This window comes from Pagrus pagrus (genome assembly GCF_965226575.1).
Source record: "Pagrus pagrus genome assembly, chromosome: 15".
Taxonomy (NCBI): Eukaryota; Metazoa; Chordata; class Actinopteri; order Spariformes; family Sparidae; genus Pagrus; species Pagrus pagrus.
The window spans coordinates 22,680,263-22,696,879 of NC_140199.1; the positions used below are offsets into that span (position 1 = coordinate 22,680,263).

General features: G+C 40.9%; 2 protein-coding genes across 5 annotated transcripts in view; one reads left to right on the forward strand and one right to left on the reverse strand.

The window, feature by feature from the left end:
* Positions 1 to 547: 547 nt before the first annotated feature.
* Positions 548 to 16,617, reverse strand: part of wdfy4 (WDFY family member 4) — a 44,116-nt gene continuing 28,046 nt past the window's right edge. For all 3 annotated transcript variants that reach the window (XM_084374689.1, XM_084374687.1, XM_084374688.1), the window contains 15 exons: positions 12,790 to 12,832; positions 11,972 to 12,091; positions 11,747 to 11,870; positions 11,558 to 11,667; positions 10,317 to 10,467; positions 8,950 to 9,041; positions 7,574 to 7,783; positions 7,372 to 7,492; positions 5,405 to 5,562; positions 4,530 to 4,688; positions 4,260 to 4,439; positions 3,818 to 4,000; positions 2,843 to 2,930; positions 2,044 to 2,173; positions 548 to 1,540 (listed from right to left, as the gene is read on the reverse strand). In XM_084374689.1, the coding sequence (XP_084230815.1) occupies positions 1,477 to 1,540; positions 2,044 to 2,173; positions 2,843 to 2,930; positions 3,818 to 4,000; positions 4,260 to 4,439; positions 4,530 to 4,688; positions 5,405 to 5,562; positions 7,372 to 7,492; positions 7,574 to 7,783; positions 8,950 to 9,041; positions 10,317 to 10,467; positions 11,558 to 11,667; positions 11,747 to 11,870; positions 11,972 to 12,091; positions 12,790 to 12,832 (1,933 nt within the window). In that variant the 3' untranslated portion in view covers positions 548 to 1,476. The remainder of the gene's footprint in view (positions 1,541 to 2,043; positions 2,174 to 2,842; positions 2,931 to 3,817; positions 4,001 to 4,259; positions 4,440 to 4,529; positions 4,689 to 5,404; positions 5,563 to 7,371; positions 7,493 to 7,573; positions 7,784 to 8,949; positions 9,042 to 10,316; positions 10,468 to 11,557; positions 11,668 to 11,746; positions 11,871 to 11,971; positions 12,092 to 12,789; positions 12,833 to 16,617) is intronic.
* lrrc18a (leucine rich repeat containing 18a) lies at positions 12,913 to 16,597 on the forward strand. 2 transcript variants are annotated; one of them, XM_084374691.1, is made up of 3 exons: positions 12,913 to 12,986; positions 13,930 to 14,048; positions 15,646 to 16,597. In XM_084374691.1, exon 3 carries the CDS (start codon positions 15,650 to 15,652, stop codon positions 16,460 to 16,462), a length of 813 nt encoding a protein of 270 aa, XP_084230817.1. In that variant the 5' UTR covers positions 12,913 to 12,986; positions 13,930 to 14,048; positions 15,646 to 15,649; the 3' UTR covers positions 16,463 to 16,597. The 2 variants fall into 2 exon arrangements, with proteins under 2 accessions (XP_084230817.1, XP_084230816.1); XM_084374690.1 differs by lacking the exon at positions 12,913 to 12,986 and adding an exon at positions 13,649 to 13,823.

Here is a 16,617-nt window from a genome sequence, read left to right on the forward strand (position 1 = left end):
AAAATACCTAAAAACGACTAGACATTTGATATATATTTTGTTGAGTTGTGCAGTCACATTATTCCAAGAGTTTCCAAAAATGTTCAAACCCAGAGAAATCTGTAATTTATTCAAGGTAATGCTGCATTTCATGTGGTCGCCTGCTGCTTTAACCTCGAATAAAAACTCAGATGATACGTCAGAGAGTGAGGAAAAAGTCGATGAACATGACTAAACATAACGTGAAGAATACTTTGAAACATTACCTCGTCTGTGAACATTTCTGCCTGACAGATTTTTTATCTGCAATGGCGGTTGTTAAACAATGAAGACAACAACTCCCACGCTGCTTCACACCATCATCAAACTATGTCTTTTGTCTTCATTGCTTTGATTGAGGGGCATCTAGCAGAAATTACAAACTGTGTTTAGGGTTTCGTACTGTCTCTCTTCGAGTTTGGTGGCTAAAAAGGCATATTTGTTCATGGTTAACCATAAACACACACACATAAAAAGCACGCAAAACAAGCACAAAGAATACCTCAACAACACCCAAACACATTTTATATCATCCTCAACACGCACACTTGACATGACCACCGTAAACTTGTGAAGGATAATGGAACAACAAATGAAAAGGCAGTCAAACGATCAAATGCTCGTAAATGTCACATTACAAAGCAGATTAAAAACACATTGTGAAAACAACAAAGAAACTAGAAACTATTTACAACTAACTAAACATCCTGAATTGTCCATACCACAAACGTTTAACAAAGCGAAACACTAAAATCCTCGCAGCACAAAACGCTGACGTGTGCATACCACATTTTTTATGATAATGGATGCTTGATGTGCAGTTCGTGAGAAATGGACTGCTCAGGCTCTACGGCACTATTAAAAAGCTGGATTTCTCAGGGAACACTGGCCGAGCGTGCACACTCTTGTTCATCACTCACACAGTTCCTCCTGTTTCAGCTTGAAGCTTTCTCGTTCAACCATAGACTTCTGCTGTAACCCCTAGTTAGATTTGATGGAGTAGCAAGGGTTAATTAAGTATCGTTGATAAGAAAGTGTTTTTCCATCACATTCCTCATGAAAATTTACCCAGCAGTTCTGGGGAATGTTAGGCAGCGTTTGCACCTTTATGCATTCCAGATAAAATTATGAAGACCCACAGAGAAGATTTAGGCAAATAACTCAATAGTTTTAATAGTTGAAATTCAGTATTTACAAAGAAACATACATAATTAAATATCTATGTAAGAGATAAAACATTGTATTTCTTCTGAGACTTGAATGTACCAAATATTGTAACATGGTTCTCCCTGAATGCACACACAGACCTGAAGTGACTTGCAGCGTGTATCAATGTTTAGCTGGTGTCAGACCTGAGACACTGATGGATTTCCTGTGTCAAAGCCTCTCTGAGAGGATAGAGGGTGTGTAGAAATAGCGCCCAGAGGTGTGATTATGCTCAAACCCTCTCAAAACCTCTCACTCACAGGTCCAAGTGAAAACTCTGCCCCAGGCATCGCCCGCCAACAGAGTAGCATGAGTCCTACACAGGAGAGAGTGTGCTTAAGTTAAGAGTGTGATGTTGTACTCTGTTTTAAAACAATAAAACACATACAATAGGGGTCAGATTTGGCAGAATTCAGTTTCTATTCTGTAAGCCAAGTATATAAAGTCTGAAATAAAATGTTAAAAACACACAAACAAACATGTTAAAGAAGAGAAGTGAGAGTGAGGGAAGGTCCTGTAACCTGGTGTAGTTTTGGAGAAAATTTTACTATTTAAATAGTCAATGTTTTATTATGAACATACATTTGTTTGTGTATTCTGTCAATTATAGTTTTGAGAATCAGCAGGTCAAAAGAATCAGAATTTCTTAGTTTCAGGTGATTATACACTAATGAAAACAATTATGATCAATATAATACATTCCATTCTCCTAAAATTAAACCCCCCTAAATAGTACAGACTGGACCTTTAAATGTAGTTTAAGTCGTTAACTTTAAGGCAAATTACTCCTCTCACAGCTGTGAGCAGTGTTTACAGTACCTGGACATGGCCAGCGCTGTGATGGCTGGATTATTCCTGAAGCGGCGTTGCGACACAGCCTGATTTCTGTTCAGCTCCTGACATAACACCAGATGTCTCTCCCAGCCTTTCACCTGGCATGAGCTGCTCTCTGTGGATACATCGTGAAGAAACCACCTTTATTACTGAATCACAGGGCAGGTGTCCACCCTGTCTGTGACCCTGACCCAGCGGTCCTCACAAGGAAATCAAATTGTGCATGAACACAGTGCGTATCTATGGCCAGCAGGCTGATAAAGGGAGAAAAATCCCTTGAATATAAATGCTTCAGTGTTACGTAAAGACTTGTCTCAATGTAATTTACCAAGCATAATACTCCTATGAGGTGACGCGAGGCTGTAACCAACGTATGCCAAATTGGATCTGGGTATTATTGCTTTCTAAATTATACAAGCACACACACGTCAGCAGAATTACTCATCAGTGTTTACTGCCTCTATGTTTAATAACTTTATAACAACATAATTCCTGCTAGCCCTAATGCTAGTGAGGGATGGGGTAAGCATTACAAGCTCTCATCTGGAAACCTCGCTGTTGAGCTCTGAGATGAGCGGTTAAAAATAATCATCTCACACTTAAGGATTTATCTAATTAGATAGCAAAGGGTTTCTTTTTGAAAACACAAAACACAAGAATCATTTCTATTTGTGCAGTCGCATCTCAGACTCACTGTTTCACAACTGTCAGCTGCAGCCATCATCTGTGTTGTTATAAATACAGTACCTATATGCATATCCCATCCTACTGCCTGTAACATTACCGTCTCTCTCTGTTCGGTCTTGCCCTGGGGACACAGGCTCTTCTGGAGGGCCAGGTAATTGTGTTCTGGTGTACTCTGTCTTCCATATCTGTATGAGAGACACATAACGAGTAGCAAAATCAGACGTAATTCAACATAATAACAAACACACTCGCATACGCACCAGCGCGCGCACACATCCCATAACTCAAGGTAATAATAAAGTAATAATACCATGCTTGTGTGTGTGTTGTGCATGTGGCACGGGCACCCCTCCCGAGTGAAGCCTAATTTAGAGTTTGCAGCTTTGATTGCAGAGAGGCAGCATATGCTTATATGCAGTCACACACATAACCCATATGCTGTTATTAATACCTTGATGGACATCCAAGCTGCTGCGAGGCTAATACCAAAGTAATGACTGTTACATTGGAATACTGTATAAAAACAAAGCAACCTCTCCCACGGATCTATTAGTCCTGCAGAGAGCTGCCAGACAGTGACTTTAAAGATGGTGTCTCTCATACACACACACAGGGCCGCCCATAAGGGGGGAAAGGGGAAAGCTCTTTGGGGCCCTGACACTATGGGAGGGCCCTCCAATAATTATCCTAATTTAAGCAAATATAACCAAATTAGATTTTGAACAAAAAATACTCACCATTACTTATTAAAACAACAAAAATAAAAATAAAATGTAAATTGTTGTTGCTTTAGTAAAGTGTCGCCTGTTTCATATTGAAGACCCCCTTTGTCATGTAATGTAATGTTGATTCAGCTCAGCAAGCTTCTCCCAGCCAGGCTGCAGAGGCAAACAATAGTCAGAAGGCTAACAGCTAACATTGCTAGCTAGGACGTTCCGCATGTGTTTATGTAGGAAAGAGTAAAGCACATTATGGGATGGCCCATTCACTGGACCTTTTCAGGGGCCCAGCCGTTCCTGTACACACAGTAACAATCATATTATTATACACTTACATAAAAAAAAAAACTCACCCGTATGATGCCATCTGCACAGCCAGTGACGACGACGTTCTTGGCGTCCCACTCGTGTCGCTGTGTGAAGCTGACACACAGGATGTCTGGCTGAGGCCCGCAGGAAGTGTCAGTGCAGGTCAGCAGCTGGCCCTTCATGGTCCACAGGTAGAGCTGAGGTCCCGCACAGGACGCAATCTCACCCTTGGATTACAGAGTAATATGGTGTTGAAGCCCATGTGCGCAAAGGTACACAAAGAGAAGCCCAAAAAAGCAAAACACACGCAAAGAGGATATGCATGCTGTCAGCAGTGAGAATTATCTTTTCCTCACACTGTGTGCAGACTGAAGGGCAAAAACATGGCAACAGTGAGAAAAATTACAAAGAACAGAAGAAAGAGAGATTTTGAGAGAAGAGTCAGTCGAGAATTATCACACAAAGAGATCAAGAAGGTGGACTTACAGTGAGGTCATTGATAGCTAGTGCAGAGATGCTGGTAGTGTGTCCTGCTAACTGGGTGACGTAGCTGAGTTCCTCCATGTCCCACAGGATACAGGTGAGGTCACAGGAGCCACTTACAATAAGACTGTGGACCTCAGACACAGCCAGGCACGTCACTGAATCTGTGTGACCGTATAACGGCTGTGAAGAAAAACCGGGTTAGTGTTTGTGTGAATGAAAATGCATTCTGAAAGATAAATCTCAAACAGACAAGCAAGCAAACCAACCAACCTGTCTGAGTTTCATGTGAGTGAGTTTGTCCTTGTTGACTGATATGTCCCACACACACACCACAGTGCTGGTCCCTGCAGTGACGATGGTCGTCGGGTTCGGACAGGCGGCACACAACATCTCCCCCCAGTTACACAAACTCTCACACACAGCAAAGACCTTAAAGACATACATAAGTAAATTAATCTGTGATCATGTATGTACTGTATGTATTACATTTATGATGTAGTGAAGGGACTGGATGGTATTTAAAAACCTATTTTTAAATAGATGATTTTTTCATCTAACTGGTAAAAAAAATCTTTGTATTAATTCTACATTATTATTTATCTTATAACTTTTTGTTCTCCAAAGTGTCGTGCAGCATTTTTTATATGTGGAGTGTTGTAAACCCTTCAAAGGCCCTATAAAGCAGGAACTAAGATATCGCTGAGATATCAGATACGCAGAGTGCATTGCCAGGTATGATAAATATGTACAAGTATTCAAATAGTTGTCAAGAAATTTGTCGACACAGTTAACACAGCAGAATGTAGTGCTATGAAGAGAGTGAGAGTTTGGCAGATCATAAAGATCACTCCACTGTTTTGATTGAGCGTGACCAGTGATAATAGAAGTCAGATGATTCGGATTAGCTGATGGTGTGTTCGGCTTGATCAAGACCCAGTGAGATGCTTCATATGTATGTGATTAAACTGGGTAAAATTCAGTTTCAATAAATGTGCATATTAGGCCTCCCAAGTATATAACATTATAATATACTTTGTGATTCAAGTCACATATGTGAGAAAAAGTCTTGTCTTGTTTGTCAAAGAACACAACTTCACTGTGCAAGGTTGGATCCACATCATCACACCACAAACGTACATACATACCTTTTCTGTGGAATTGTTTCCAAAGGCACAGCTGTTGTCAGGGAAGCCCCAGCTGAAGAAGCAGCCCGACAGAGGCGACAGGAGGAGTCTGTTTCTCTGCAGGACCACAACCTCTTTTTCCAGACACAGCATCTGACCCACTGGGCCTCTCTGCAGCTCTGCAGAAATGTTGACATTGTTAGTGGAAGAGGGGCACCATCAGGAAGAAGTTGTGGAACAAAGTAAGAGTGTGTTTTTATTAAAATCGTCTCTTCACACATCTGCACCCACAAAAAGTTGGATAAAGTGACCTCAATCTGCCTTTTGTGTACCTGAATAAACTTGCCTGGCCAGATAAAGATAATAGCTCTTCAAAAACATCACATTAAAGAGTTTGGTGTCTCAGTAAACTTGTAAAGAATTTCATTAAATTGACCATAGTAGACTGGGCAATTAAAACAGCTATTCCCAGGTTACAGCAAGCTGAGGCTCTGTCCTAGGGGGACACCTGCATCCTGGACAGTGTGTATGTGTGTGTGTGTGTGTGTGTGTGTGTGTGTGTGTGTGTATGAGGGTGGGGCAGCGAGAGAGAAGCTGTAATTGTGCCTGTAATTGACCTATTCATGCAGGAACAGGCAGAAATCATTATATTCCACCGTCAGTTCTGCTTCTAAAATCCCCGGAAAGAAGTTGTATCTGCATTAGTCTTAGCGTTCCTCCTCCTATTCATCTCTATCTGCTTATTGATCAGATCAGACACTCTAAGATTTAATATGAAATGTAATTTGCAGGAATCTCTCCCTGAGCATTCGCAGATTCATCTCCTCTCCCTCAGTGGGCCTGTAGGGATATTCAGATTATTAAGTAGGGCTCAGCGGAAGAATCATCTCCATATTGTAGCTCTAACAGATAGCTCCTTCCACCCTTCCATAGTGTAAATTAATCTATGGACGCTCTCGCTCCATTTCAAAGAAACCCTTGAGACCTGGGAACATCTTATATATAATAATTGACATCAAAAGGTGTGAGATAAAATAAAGGAGGAACAATATAAAATGGTGTCAAATGCAGATGAATCGAATTGATTGAATTTAGTTTACTCAGCAGAAAATATCAACAACGATTCAGTTGTTTGGAAATATGTTGTTTATGAGGCTATATTATGATTTGCTTGATTTTATACTTCCATGTAAGGGAATAGACATTTTAGCTGGGATTATGCAAAATATGGAGCCACTAGTCAGCAATCGGTTAGCTTAGTTTAGCATAAGGACTGAAAGCAGGTGGAACAGCTAGCTTGGCTCTGTTCAAAGTAGAGATGCACCAATACCATATTTCCTTCCTGATACTGACTCTGATACCTGAACTTTGTGATAGACCGATACTGAGGAAGGATCCGACACCAATGCATAAAACATTTTTTTTAACATTTTTTTATAGTTGTTTTATAGCTGCACACTACTACCCCTGTATGAACGTTAAGTTATGGATGTGCTTCAAGTTACACAAGTTGCTTGCCATTTTGGATATTGGCTACTACTGAGCAATAAAAAATCTGTTAAGTTGCACTGATGTGTACAGGACGCTGCTGGGAAGAAGCAGGGTCCCGGAAGAAAGAAAAATTACATAGCATCAGATCATGTGCAAAAACTTGTGTACTGGCTGATGGCTGAGGCATTCCCGATACTGGTATCAGCATTGGATCAACCCTGGTCCAAAGCTTATAAAATGTCTCAACCAGCTCCTCTAAAGCTCCCTCAGTAAGATGTTATTTCTCAGATAGAGGTGCTGGTAGCCAGATCTTTTGTTTTACCTTTGGAGAGAGCTAGGCTAGCTGTGTCCGCCTGTTTCAAGTCTTTGTCCTACGCTCTGCTAATTGGTCGCAGGCTGTAGCTTCACATTTAGCGCACAGACATGAGAGTGATATCGATCTTTTAATCTAACCTTCGGCAAGCAAGGGAAAAAGCCTATTTCACAAAATGTCAAACCTCTGAGTGGCTGCACAGAGGTCTTCAGTTTGTCCAGTTTGAAGAAAAATGGAGTTGGATGAGCCGATGATGATCCCTCTTTCTTAGAGCCACTGCGAGGTGGATGTGGCTTGGGGAAGAGCTATTTGAAAGACAGGATAATTTTTAAAAAGGATATGATCACCTGGTGCAGAAAGTAGCCCACTTAGCTTATTCTTTTTACCTGTTTGGGAACCTGGCCGAAGTTGCTGACGTATCCCAAGATTGTGCTCTTGATGACGGGGTCCTTAGCATTCTGCCGGCCTCTCTGAGCATAGAAGTAAGGGTGGAACGTGTTCACACTCTCTACAGCAGCAGGGCCTTGTTGCCGGTACCCAAAAATCAGGTCGATCCACAGGTGGAGGTGGGCACTCACATAGTCACTTTCCAAGGCCTAAGGGAAACAGTGCAGGATATTGTTAGACAAACTAAGACCACCTGGTAAAGTAATATTACAAACTACTATACATGCACTGTGCGGTGTTAAAATACAGCGGTGTGCAGTGCTCATTGTTATTACAGCGAGAACAATACCATCAGTCAAACTGTTAATATGAGAGTTTAAAAACACAAGAAAACTTCTTTGAGGATGCACAACCAATCAAATTATTCAGGTACTGTATGATTTCTTCCAAAAGTCAATTAGAAGTCTCGAACAGCAGGAAGCCGCACAGCTGTGGTATGAGCATATGTTCATGTTTGAATTAAAGAATGATTTGGGTAGAATTATCCAGAGATTGGTTTTGAGGAGTTAATAAGGAAAAGTGGGCATTATGACCAACATGAGTATCCTTGCACCCAATCTTAATAAACCCATCCTGGAAAATCAGAAAACAGAGGCAAAAACACCGTAACAAGGATATATTGTCCTGAGTTAATTTGTATATGGAAGAAAAAAACAATCTTCCAAAGTCACTAATTTTATGAGAATGGTAGGCAATATGAGTAGTTCAGTAGATTACAGAGTGATAACCATCTTAGATGCCCCAGGAATGGAAAAAGGGAGGGTCAAACTGAAGATATCAGACCAAGAGGGAGGAAAAAGAACAGAGATATACAATAACCACACACAGGGACAGAGCTGAGAAAAGAGCGAGAATATGCATCTCATAAACATCTGAAAGAAATAATGGCATTATGAAAAGAGAGTCTTGTGCTGCCCTGAATAGTGTTAAATAGGCTTGTTGTCCTTCAAACTTCAGATACATGCCTTTTCTCTTTCTTAATAAGAAAAACAAACGGCCATTGAAAATAGTCAGCACTAAAAGAAAGAACCAACTCAATGAGAGAAATGGCCTTTAGAGAATCTTACAAATGGCTGTTGTGAATAAGAATCGTCTCTTATACTCTGGTAGAAAGAATGAAGACTGCATCCAACACTATTACAGTGCGGCTATTACTGAAGATGTTTGTTTTGGACTAAAACAGTGCATCTTCTGTGTCCATACATCAGCTAGTATTGGCAAACATGATTAAGTCTAATGGGAACAGTCCCAGTATGTAACAGGCTGGATTGGCCAATCAAAACAGATAGGCCTGGTGAGGTCGGGGGTCACTGACCTCTCGATGGACTCTAATGAACTCCTGGGGGTCACCTTTCGCCCATGGAGGCAGCTCCACATCTCCCAAAGTGGTACCATCCTCCATACAGCCTATAGAGACATGGATATACAATTCATTCAGCATGCATCACATCACTGTGTGTCATCTTTTAAAGGAGTTTTTTTTGCCAGTGGTGGCACCATGGAGCAATCCTTTGTTGTGTGGCTCCCCATTTTGTTTGTGTGCCATTTGTGTGTTCAAATAGCACATGCACGAGGACACACATGTATGTGCATTAGCACCTGAGTAACGCAATCTAACCTGCTGACAGCTTCACACGATTCCACTGTGTGACAGTTACATAGTGACATGTTAACGAGGCGAGACATGTGGTGATGCAAAAGCAAAAAGCAGAGAAGAAGAAGACGACCGGCCGATGTAAACAATGCAGGTGCATTTTTTTTCCCCAAAATGATTTATAGAGGAGGGAAATGCACTCTTGCTGCAAGGATAAACACAATAGGCCTATCATATGCCCGGCGCCAAGCGTCATTGCTAGTTTCTGACCAGTGCAGTTGTCATTTTCATGCTCAGCGTCCACGTTGTGTAAGTAGCAAATGCACTTTTACCCTTCTGAGCCTATGGGAATATAGGTCTTAAAATGAGGGTGTGGTCAGGCGCATTGCTGGTGCAATGCTATTCAGCAACAGAAAGTGACTGCACCACAGACCAACAAAAACCTAGAGTCAATGTAGTATTTTTCCCACTATTTAAAAGGCGCATTATTCCAATAGTAAGATGTATCTATATGTACATATCTTCACAATTTGCATATATTTTACTTTAAAAAGTAGAGAGGCTGCAGAGATATCAAATGAAGTTAGTACGCTAACCTGCTAGCCCTGGACCTGAAAACCTCTTTCTCCCGGTGGGCTAAAGCTCCAGTGTTAATGGTGTAACCACAAAGACTCCCCCAGTAGTCTGACTAGCTGCACGGCAGTTGGCTTGGAAGTACAGAATGCAGATAGTAGCAGTAAGCAGTTACTCTGGTGATATCTCATCTGTTTGGAGTATAAATTCAACAAGTGGCCAATTCTTACATATTGCATCTTTAAATCCTGCAGAGTATGCCTTTAAAGATCTTCTAGAAACAAATGGGCTTGATGAGAGCCACAGACAGGGCAGGGAAGGTACTGAGAGGCAGACTGAAACATTGTTGGTTTGGGCCTTCCTGCGTTTTGTTTACAATATGAAAAGTATGGAATAACACAACCCTAATCGTCTGAGCAGATAAAAAACAAAGGTCCAACAAGGCAAATATCTTAAGGAAATTCACAATTTCTGTAATTCATTTAGATACACAGAGGAGGATTTCTGTGCCTCACCCAGCTGGATGTGGTTAGAGTTGAGCAGGAAGTCAGGCAGGTAGAAGAACTCTGGGATCAGCTCTCTGACGTCCCCCATGTTGTCTCTGGAGGCTGACTCCCACTCCTTCTTTACACTGAAAAACATCCGCTCTGGGATATCAAACCCTCCCTGTAGGGAGACGAGGCACAACACTGTCAGACGCCCAGCGCACTGTTGAGCCAAACTTTGCAACAGGCATGTTAATAAAAGAAGTCTGCCTGATTCAGTGTAGTGAACCATATTTTATTTTCTTCATTGTATTATGTAAGCAGGAAATCTCTGCTACTATTTGAAGGAAGCTTTTCATCTTTCTGTAAAATTCCATAATCTATGATGGAAATCTCATGAGAGAGAATGTAATTTAGAGTAAAACAATTACCTCAATGAATGAAAATAGCATATATACTGGTAAACTCGGTTAGAGATGTAAATCCAGTTATGGATATTACTACACACCCGTTATGTGCTTCAGAAGACAAAAAGGCACTGTAATTCACCAGACTAACATCTTTATTGCTTTATTCCGACTATCAAATATGCATGCCTTTTCATTATAATCAATTGGATGTTGTATTGTAAATTGGTAACATGTGACTATTTGCATTGGCTTCTTTTAGATGCTTTCTGTAATTATTTGCATATATATTGAAATCTTGCCATAATCTGCTTTCACCAAAAACATCATGGAAACAGGATCTGGAGTGCTGAAAATAGCTCATATTAGAGTCGTATTATTAGCCAGATTATGTTTGAAAATAAAACATGACAAAGTGATGAATGTCAACAGGCATCTAGAGCAATTGGTTTACAGACTGATCTCTGGGTCAGTGGAAACACTGAAACTTTCTTCAATTTCTTCAGAAAATTAAGACAAAACTTGCAGTGATCAGTGGTGATTATATGCAGAATTTGACCTACATTATTCCTTGATACATTTTTCACATGTATCATTTATGTAACATGTGTTTGTGTGTGTGTGTAGCTTTGTATTTATATACTTATGTGTGAGAGTCGAGACTTCTGCAGTTTGATTGGTGTTATATTTCAGCATGTGACGGATGCATATATGTTAGGGCACAAACTGACTGAGGGTTTTTTGTATCTGTTTGTTTTATTTTTGTGTGTGTGGAAATGGCTCAGTAAGCCAACAAATCAAGCCCAGTTATTTTCCTGATCTCCCCAATGTGAGCACAGAGCCACAGAATGTCAAAGGCCTCACCTGCAGTGTCTGGAAAGTGTGTGAAAACGGCTCCATCCTGACAAGGAAGGAGGCTACGATGATGGCTGAGGAGTAGTGGGTGCAGTAGTGGCATCGTGCCGACAAATCTCCTACAGAGTGAAAGTGTGATGAATAAAAAGTACAGTGAAAAGCAAAAGAAAAGAAGAATGAGATGAGCTGACTACATACCTTCCACCTCAATATTCTCTACCTCCTCATATCTCTGTATGAACATCTGTCTCCTTTTCTCTGTCTGAGCTCCCATTGGCTTGGACAGGTCACGGAAAGTTGCAGGATTCGACAGATTGAGAGTCTATCAAGGACAGAGATAAATCAAACCCATAACACTTTCATTACCTTAGTTCCCTACAATATGAATTTTCAAGACAAAGATGTCACTGTGTGTGGTCTTACCTCTGACTGGTAGTCAGCGAGGACCCAGGGGAAGATTGGATACTGCATCAGGTCATTGTACGTCCTTCCAGCAATGGTGTTCAGATGCATCAAGTACTCAAAGTTACTCATTTCCCCTCTCTGGAGGAAAGACAAAAGTAATATGAATCCACTTTACAACACAAAGGGATAGTTATAAACAAAAGTGGAACTTATTTATTATTTATGTCAAATCTACTGGCAGCTTTTTTTGGCAGTCCACTGATGTCTGAGGAGTAACAAATTTATCTGTAAGCACAGTCATGGAAAGTATCTAAGTACTGTACATCACTACAAATATTGTACCTTTTACTATGCTCAATTTGTCTGATGGCGTGAGTTATTACAATTTTTCATGACTTTTTAGAAATACGTGGTTCTCACTGGATAGCAACACTACAAACATGATGATCTTATATGATATGATGCATTGCTGTAGATTAAATTAGTTAATGGTATGTAAAGTAGTTAAAATGAGCTCAACCTTAAACATCAATGGCAGTAAAATGTAACATGCAACACATATAAGCAATATGCGGAGCACAGCAGCAATATCATTCCAAAAACATCATCTATAACAGTAAAACACTGTCAGTGAGTACTTTTTATACACATAATTACATACACATAATTTTTTCTACAGTAATGCTCTGAATTCAGGGCTTGTACTTGTAGTGGAATGTGTTCACAGTGTGGAATCAGTACCTTTATTGAAGTAAATGATGTGAGTACTTATACTGTGTAAACACAACCAACTCTAACAAAACAAAAAGGATGAAGTGCTTTGTTTACTGAATTACCTGCCACTTAACAAGGGCTGTCTTTTCAACCACAGGAGTCTTCCTAAAACACAATAAAAAAAGACAAACACCTTGAATTAGCTGATCACTGAGCAGTGCCTATCAACACAAAGTTTTTTTTGCTTGCTCTGTTGCCTGGCAACCAGCTGTTAAAATGAAACACAGCAGCAGCAGAGTTGTGGAGCAGCAGACTGGAGGTGAGTGAGTGAAATACAAATCGTGTGTACACAGCTGTAGGAGCAGTTATGGGACTGAGGTGAGCTACAGTAGGTAGCATAAATAGTGAGGAGAGACGTGGAGGATGTGGCAAATGGAGCCATCTGAAGTTTGTGAGGAAATATACTTTAGGTAACACTGTAACTGACCAGGCTCAATCAGCAAGTGAGCTATTGAAAAGAGGAAGTAATATATTCCTTGTGCAGGGATTTTTTCAATGACACGCAGAGGTTAATGATTACTAGTCAAACAGGAAGAATATCTTTCTTTTGCATTTCTGTCACAGAAGAAAAATGAAAAGGTCTCCTGCTTCACAGCTAAGACAAACAGCTTCTTCCCCAGCTGTGTTTTTCATTTGGTTAGGTGTGTGTCCAAGGAGTGCTGTAAGGTGATCCTTTAATAAGCATTCACTCAGATAGACGGGCACACTTGTAAAGTTGCTCTTAAACAAACTGCTCAATCAAAATACCTTGTTTTTATGCGTGTCAGGCTAATCATAACAACAACACTAAATGACAATGCTGCTGAACATTTCATCAGTATTTCACTCATGGACCCCATATCTAAACTAGTGTAATCTAAATGAGGAAAGCAGTAAACTGCTTCTGAAATCTCTTTTCCCTCTGTGGCCAGTAACATGGCAATAAAGTCCTGGCGCCAAGCACCCCAGTTGCTAAGTAACGCTATTAAACAAGAAGAACCTTGACTTTCCCTGTTTGGTGTCGGGAGGCAAGAGAAATGTTGATCTACACAAACGGTGCATTCCTGATCTTTTCCTCCCGACTTTAACGCCACATTTTGTGAGATACAACTACCAGGTATTCTTGCTTCAACTTCTATAAGCTGACCAAATTGGAAATGTAGTTTTTTCTTCCTGTGCTATAACATCAGGACTACAGTAATGGAGTGTTTTTTGGCACATAGGTGAGAAGCTTCGAGCTGACTGGCCGGTTCACAGGAGCTGAAGCTGCTGCTGGCATGTTTCTGAACACAATCTCATCACTTGATTAACGTCAACTCAGAGAAAAAGAAGATAAAATATGGTGAGTAAATATCCTCATTTATGAAAATTAAGATACAATTTTTTAGTAAAAATTAAGAATACCGACTGAAAATCAGTAATGCCTTGCTGACTTTTGTCGGCCTGTTAGCAAATAAGATGGCATTCAGCGATGGCAGGGGCCGATTTTTATCCCTTGGGTCACATCAATTTTGCTCTGGCACATTTATGAGTGACACCCCTGCCATCAGTCGGTAAGGGAATGTAAGTAGTAAAAAATTAAATTATAGAGTACGTAGTTATATAGCAATCTAGTTTTTAAAAAATATTTATTAAAGGTTGTTTCATAAATTGGTGTGATTGCATTTGTGCTTTTGTGCCCTAACGCAGAGCTGAATGACTTTAAAACAGTTCAGTTATTTATTTAGACTGAAGGTTTCTTTGTTACCCTGTCACAAAAGAGGGAATAAATGACAACAAAACAAAATAAACAAGCATAAAAAAAACATCTTTATCGGCATCACTTATTGGCCAAATTGTTATTTTAAACATTGGCATCAGTGTAGAATAACAAACAGTAGGATACCATTTGATGAATAAATAAGGATGCATGGGTTTAGAGATCGAGAGGCTACTTTCAAGCGTATCAAGTTTCTAATACCTCCTCGCCTTGCCTCGCCCAATAACTCCTGACCAAATTATTTTGTAAAACTACACTAAATCAATCATTGCATTTGGCCCAGTATGTGTTATCTAATTGCAGGCAATAATTTCATGCAATAGTTTTCTATAGGAGGTTATAATAGGAACAAGCACCAGTGGATAACCTCTCTCATCCTGAGGATGATGAATGAGGCGAGAGAGGGCCTTGGGGTGTAACACAGACACAAACAGACACACACCTTGCTCTTTTAGACAGGAAGGGGAGAGGAGTGAAGCCCTCATCACACTCCCAACACTCTCCAACTATCATTTATCAAAGTCCTGATTTGACTCTTTGTGCACGCGCATACATACCGTAGTACAGTACATGCGCGTCTGTCACCACACTTACATGTGAATATTTCATGCACACGCATACACACGATCCTTGCCTGAAAAGAGCCAAAACAGCTCAATCAGTTGAATGGTGAGGGAGCATCAGCACTCATTTGTTTTTGCTGTATTACCCAGTGTCGCCTCTCTCCTATTGTTCCCCTGCATTAGCCTTAATTAGAGAGTCGTGCTCTTAAATACCCCCATGGGCAACACTGGGTGAGCATGCACTACTGCAGACATAACACTGTGACACACACACACGTGCACACTCACTGACACACACACACACACACACACACACACACACACACATACACCGCTCAAGCTCTCACACCTCAGAGAGCATGCTTTCCCTGATGCCCTCAGGCCATACATAAGCCCTTGTATCTGAATAAATCACATCAGCCTTACACACACACACACACACACACACACACACACACACACACACTCAAACGTAAACATACACACAACACATTTATTTGCTATAGTACTGTGTGGTGGTGTAGATTAGATAAATTATGGTAAATCAGCCTCTTGGGGGCAACTATCACCAAAGCTAAATTTAAAGCTGACCTGTTCAGTAATTCTTTGTGTTGCAGTACCATGCCCAAAAGGAAGGGAGTCAAAGGGACAAAAGTGACCCTCAAGAGTGCCAAAAAGGCAATACGGATGACCCAAGATGGACGGCGCAGACTCACCCTTAGCAACATGGGTATAACAATCTTCCCAAAGTGTCTCCTCAAACTGACCAATGTTGACGAGCTGGACCTGAGCCGCAACCTGATACAGAAGCTCCCAGACAACATCGGGAACTTCTCGTCGCTCAGATGGCTGGATCTACACAGCAACAGACTGGAGTCTGTGCCCGAGTCTATTGGTAACCTGGTGGGACTGACCCACCTCAACCTCTCTAACAACTGCCTAACCTCTGCAGGTTTACCCTTCTCATTGGGTTTTCTCACCAGCCTGAAGAGTCTCAATCTGGGGATGAACCAGCTGGACAGCCTGCCTCCAACAATAGCGGCTCTCAGTGGCCTCCAAGAGTTAGGCCTGTTTGATAACCTCTTCATCAAGTTGCCAGAGTTTGTGGCAGTCCTATGCAACCTAACTAAGGTAAACGTGAAGCGAAATCCTCTATCATATGCTCAGGAGGATGGTGAGGGGATGAAGGAAAAGTCAGAACCAGAGGAGGGTGTGTACCTGGTCCATGAGAGCAGTCTGTGTAAGGCATGCCTTAAGAGATGTAAACAGCAGAGGGAGAGGCTTACGAGAGGAGGAGGAGGAGGAGGAGGAGGTGACATGTTTGAGGACAAAAGGATGAGGACTTATGCGGGACTGATGGTGCCAAACTCAGTGGCTAAAGTCAATCAAGATGTGTGGAGAAAAAGAAAGCCAGGGCCAATCAAATGCTGCTGATGGAATCTTAACTCCCTGAAAATTTTAAGAATATTTACATGATAATATTTGCATACTATCTTGCTATATGTCACACGACTGTTTTTGATGTATTTTCCACTTCAACTGATGTAATAAATACGCGATTACATCTAACTGTCTTGAAATACTGCTGT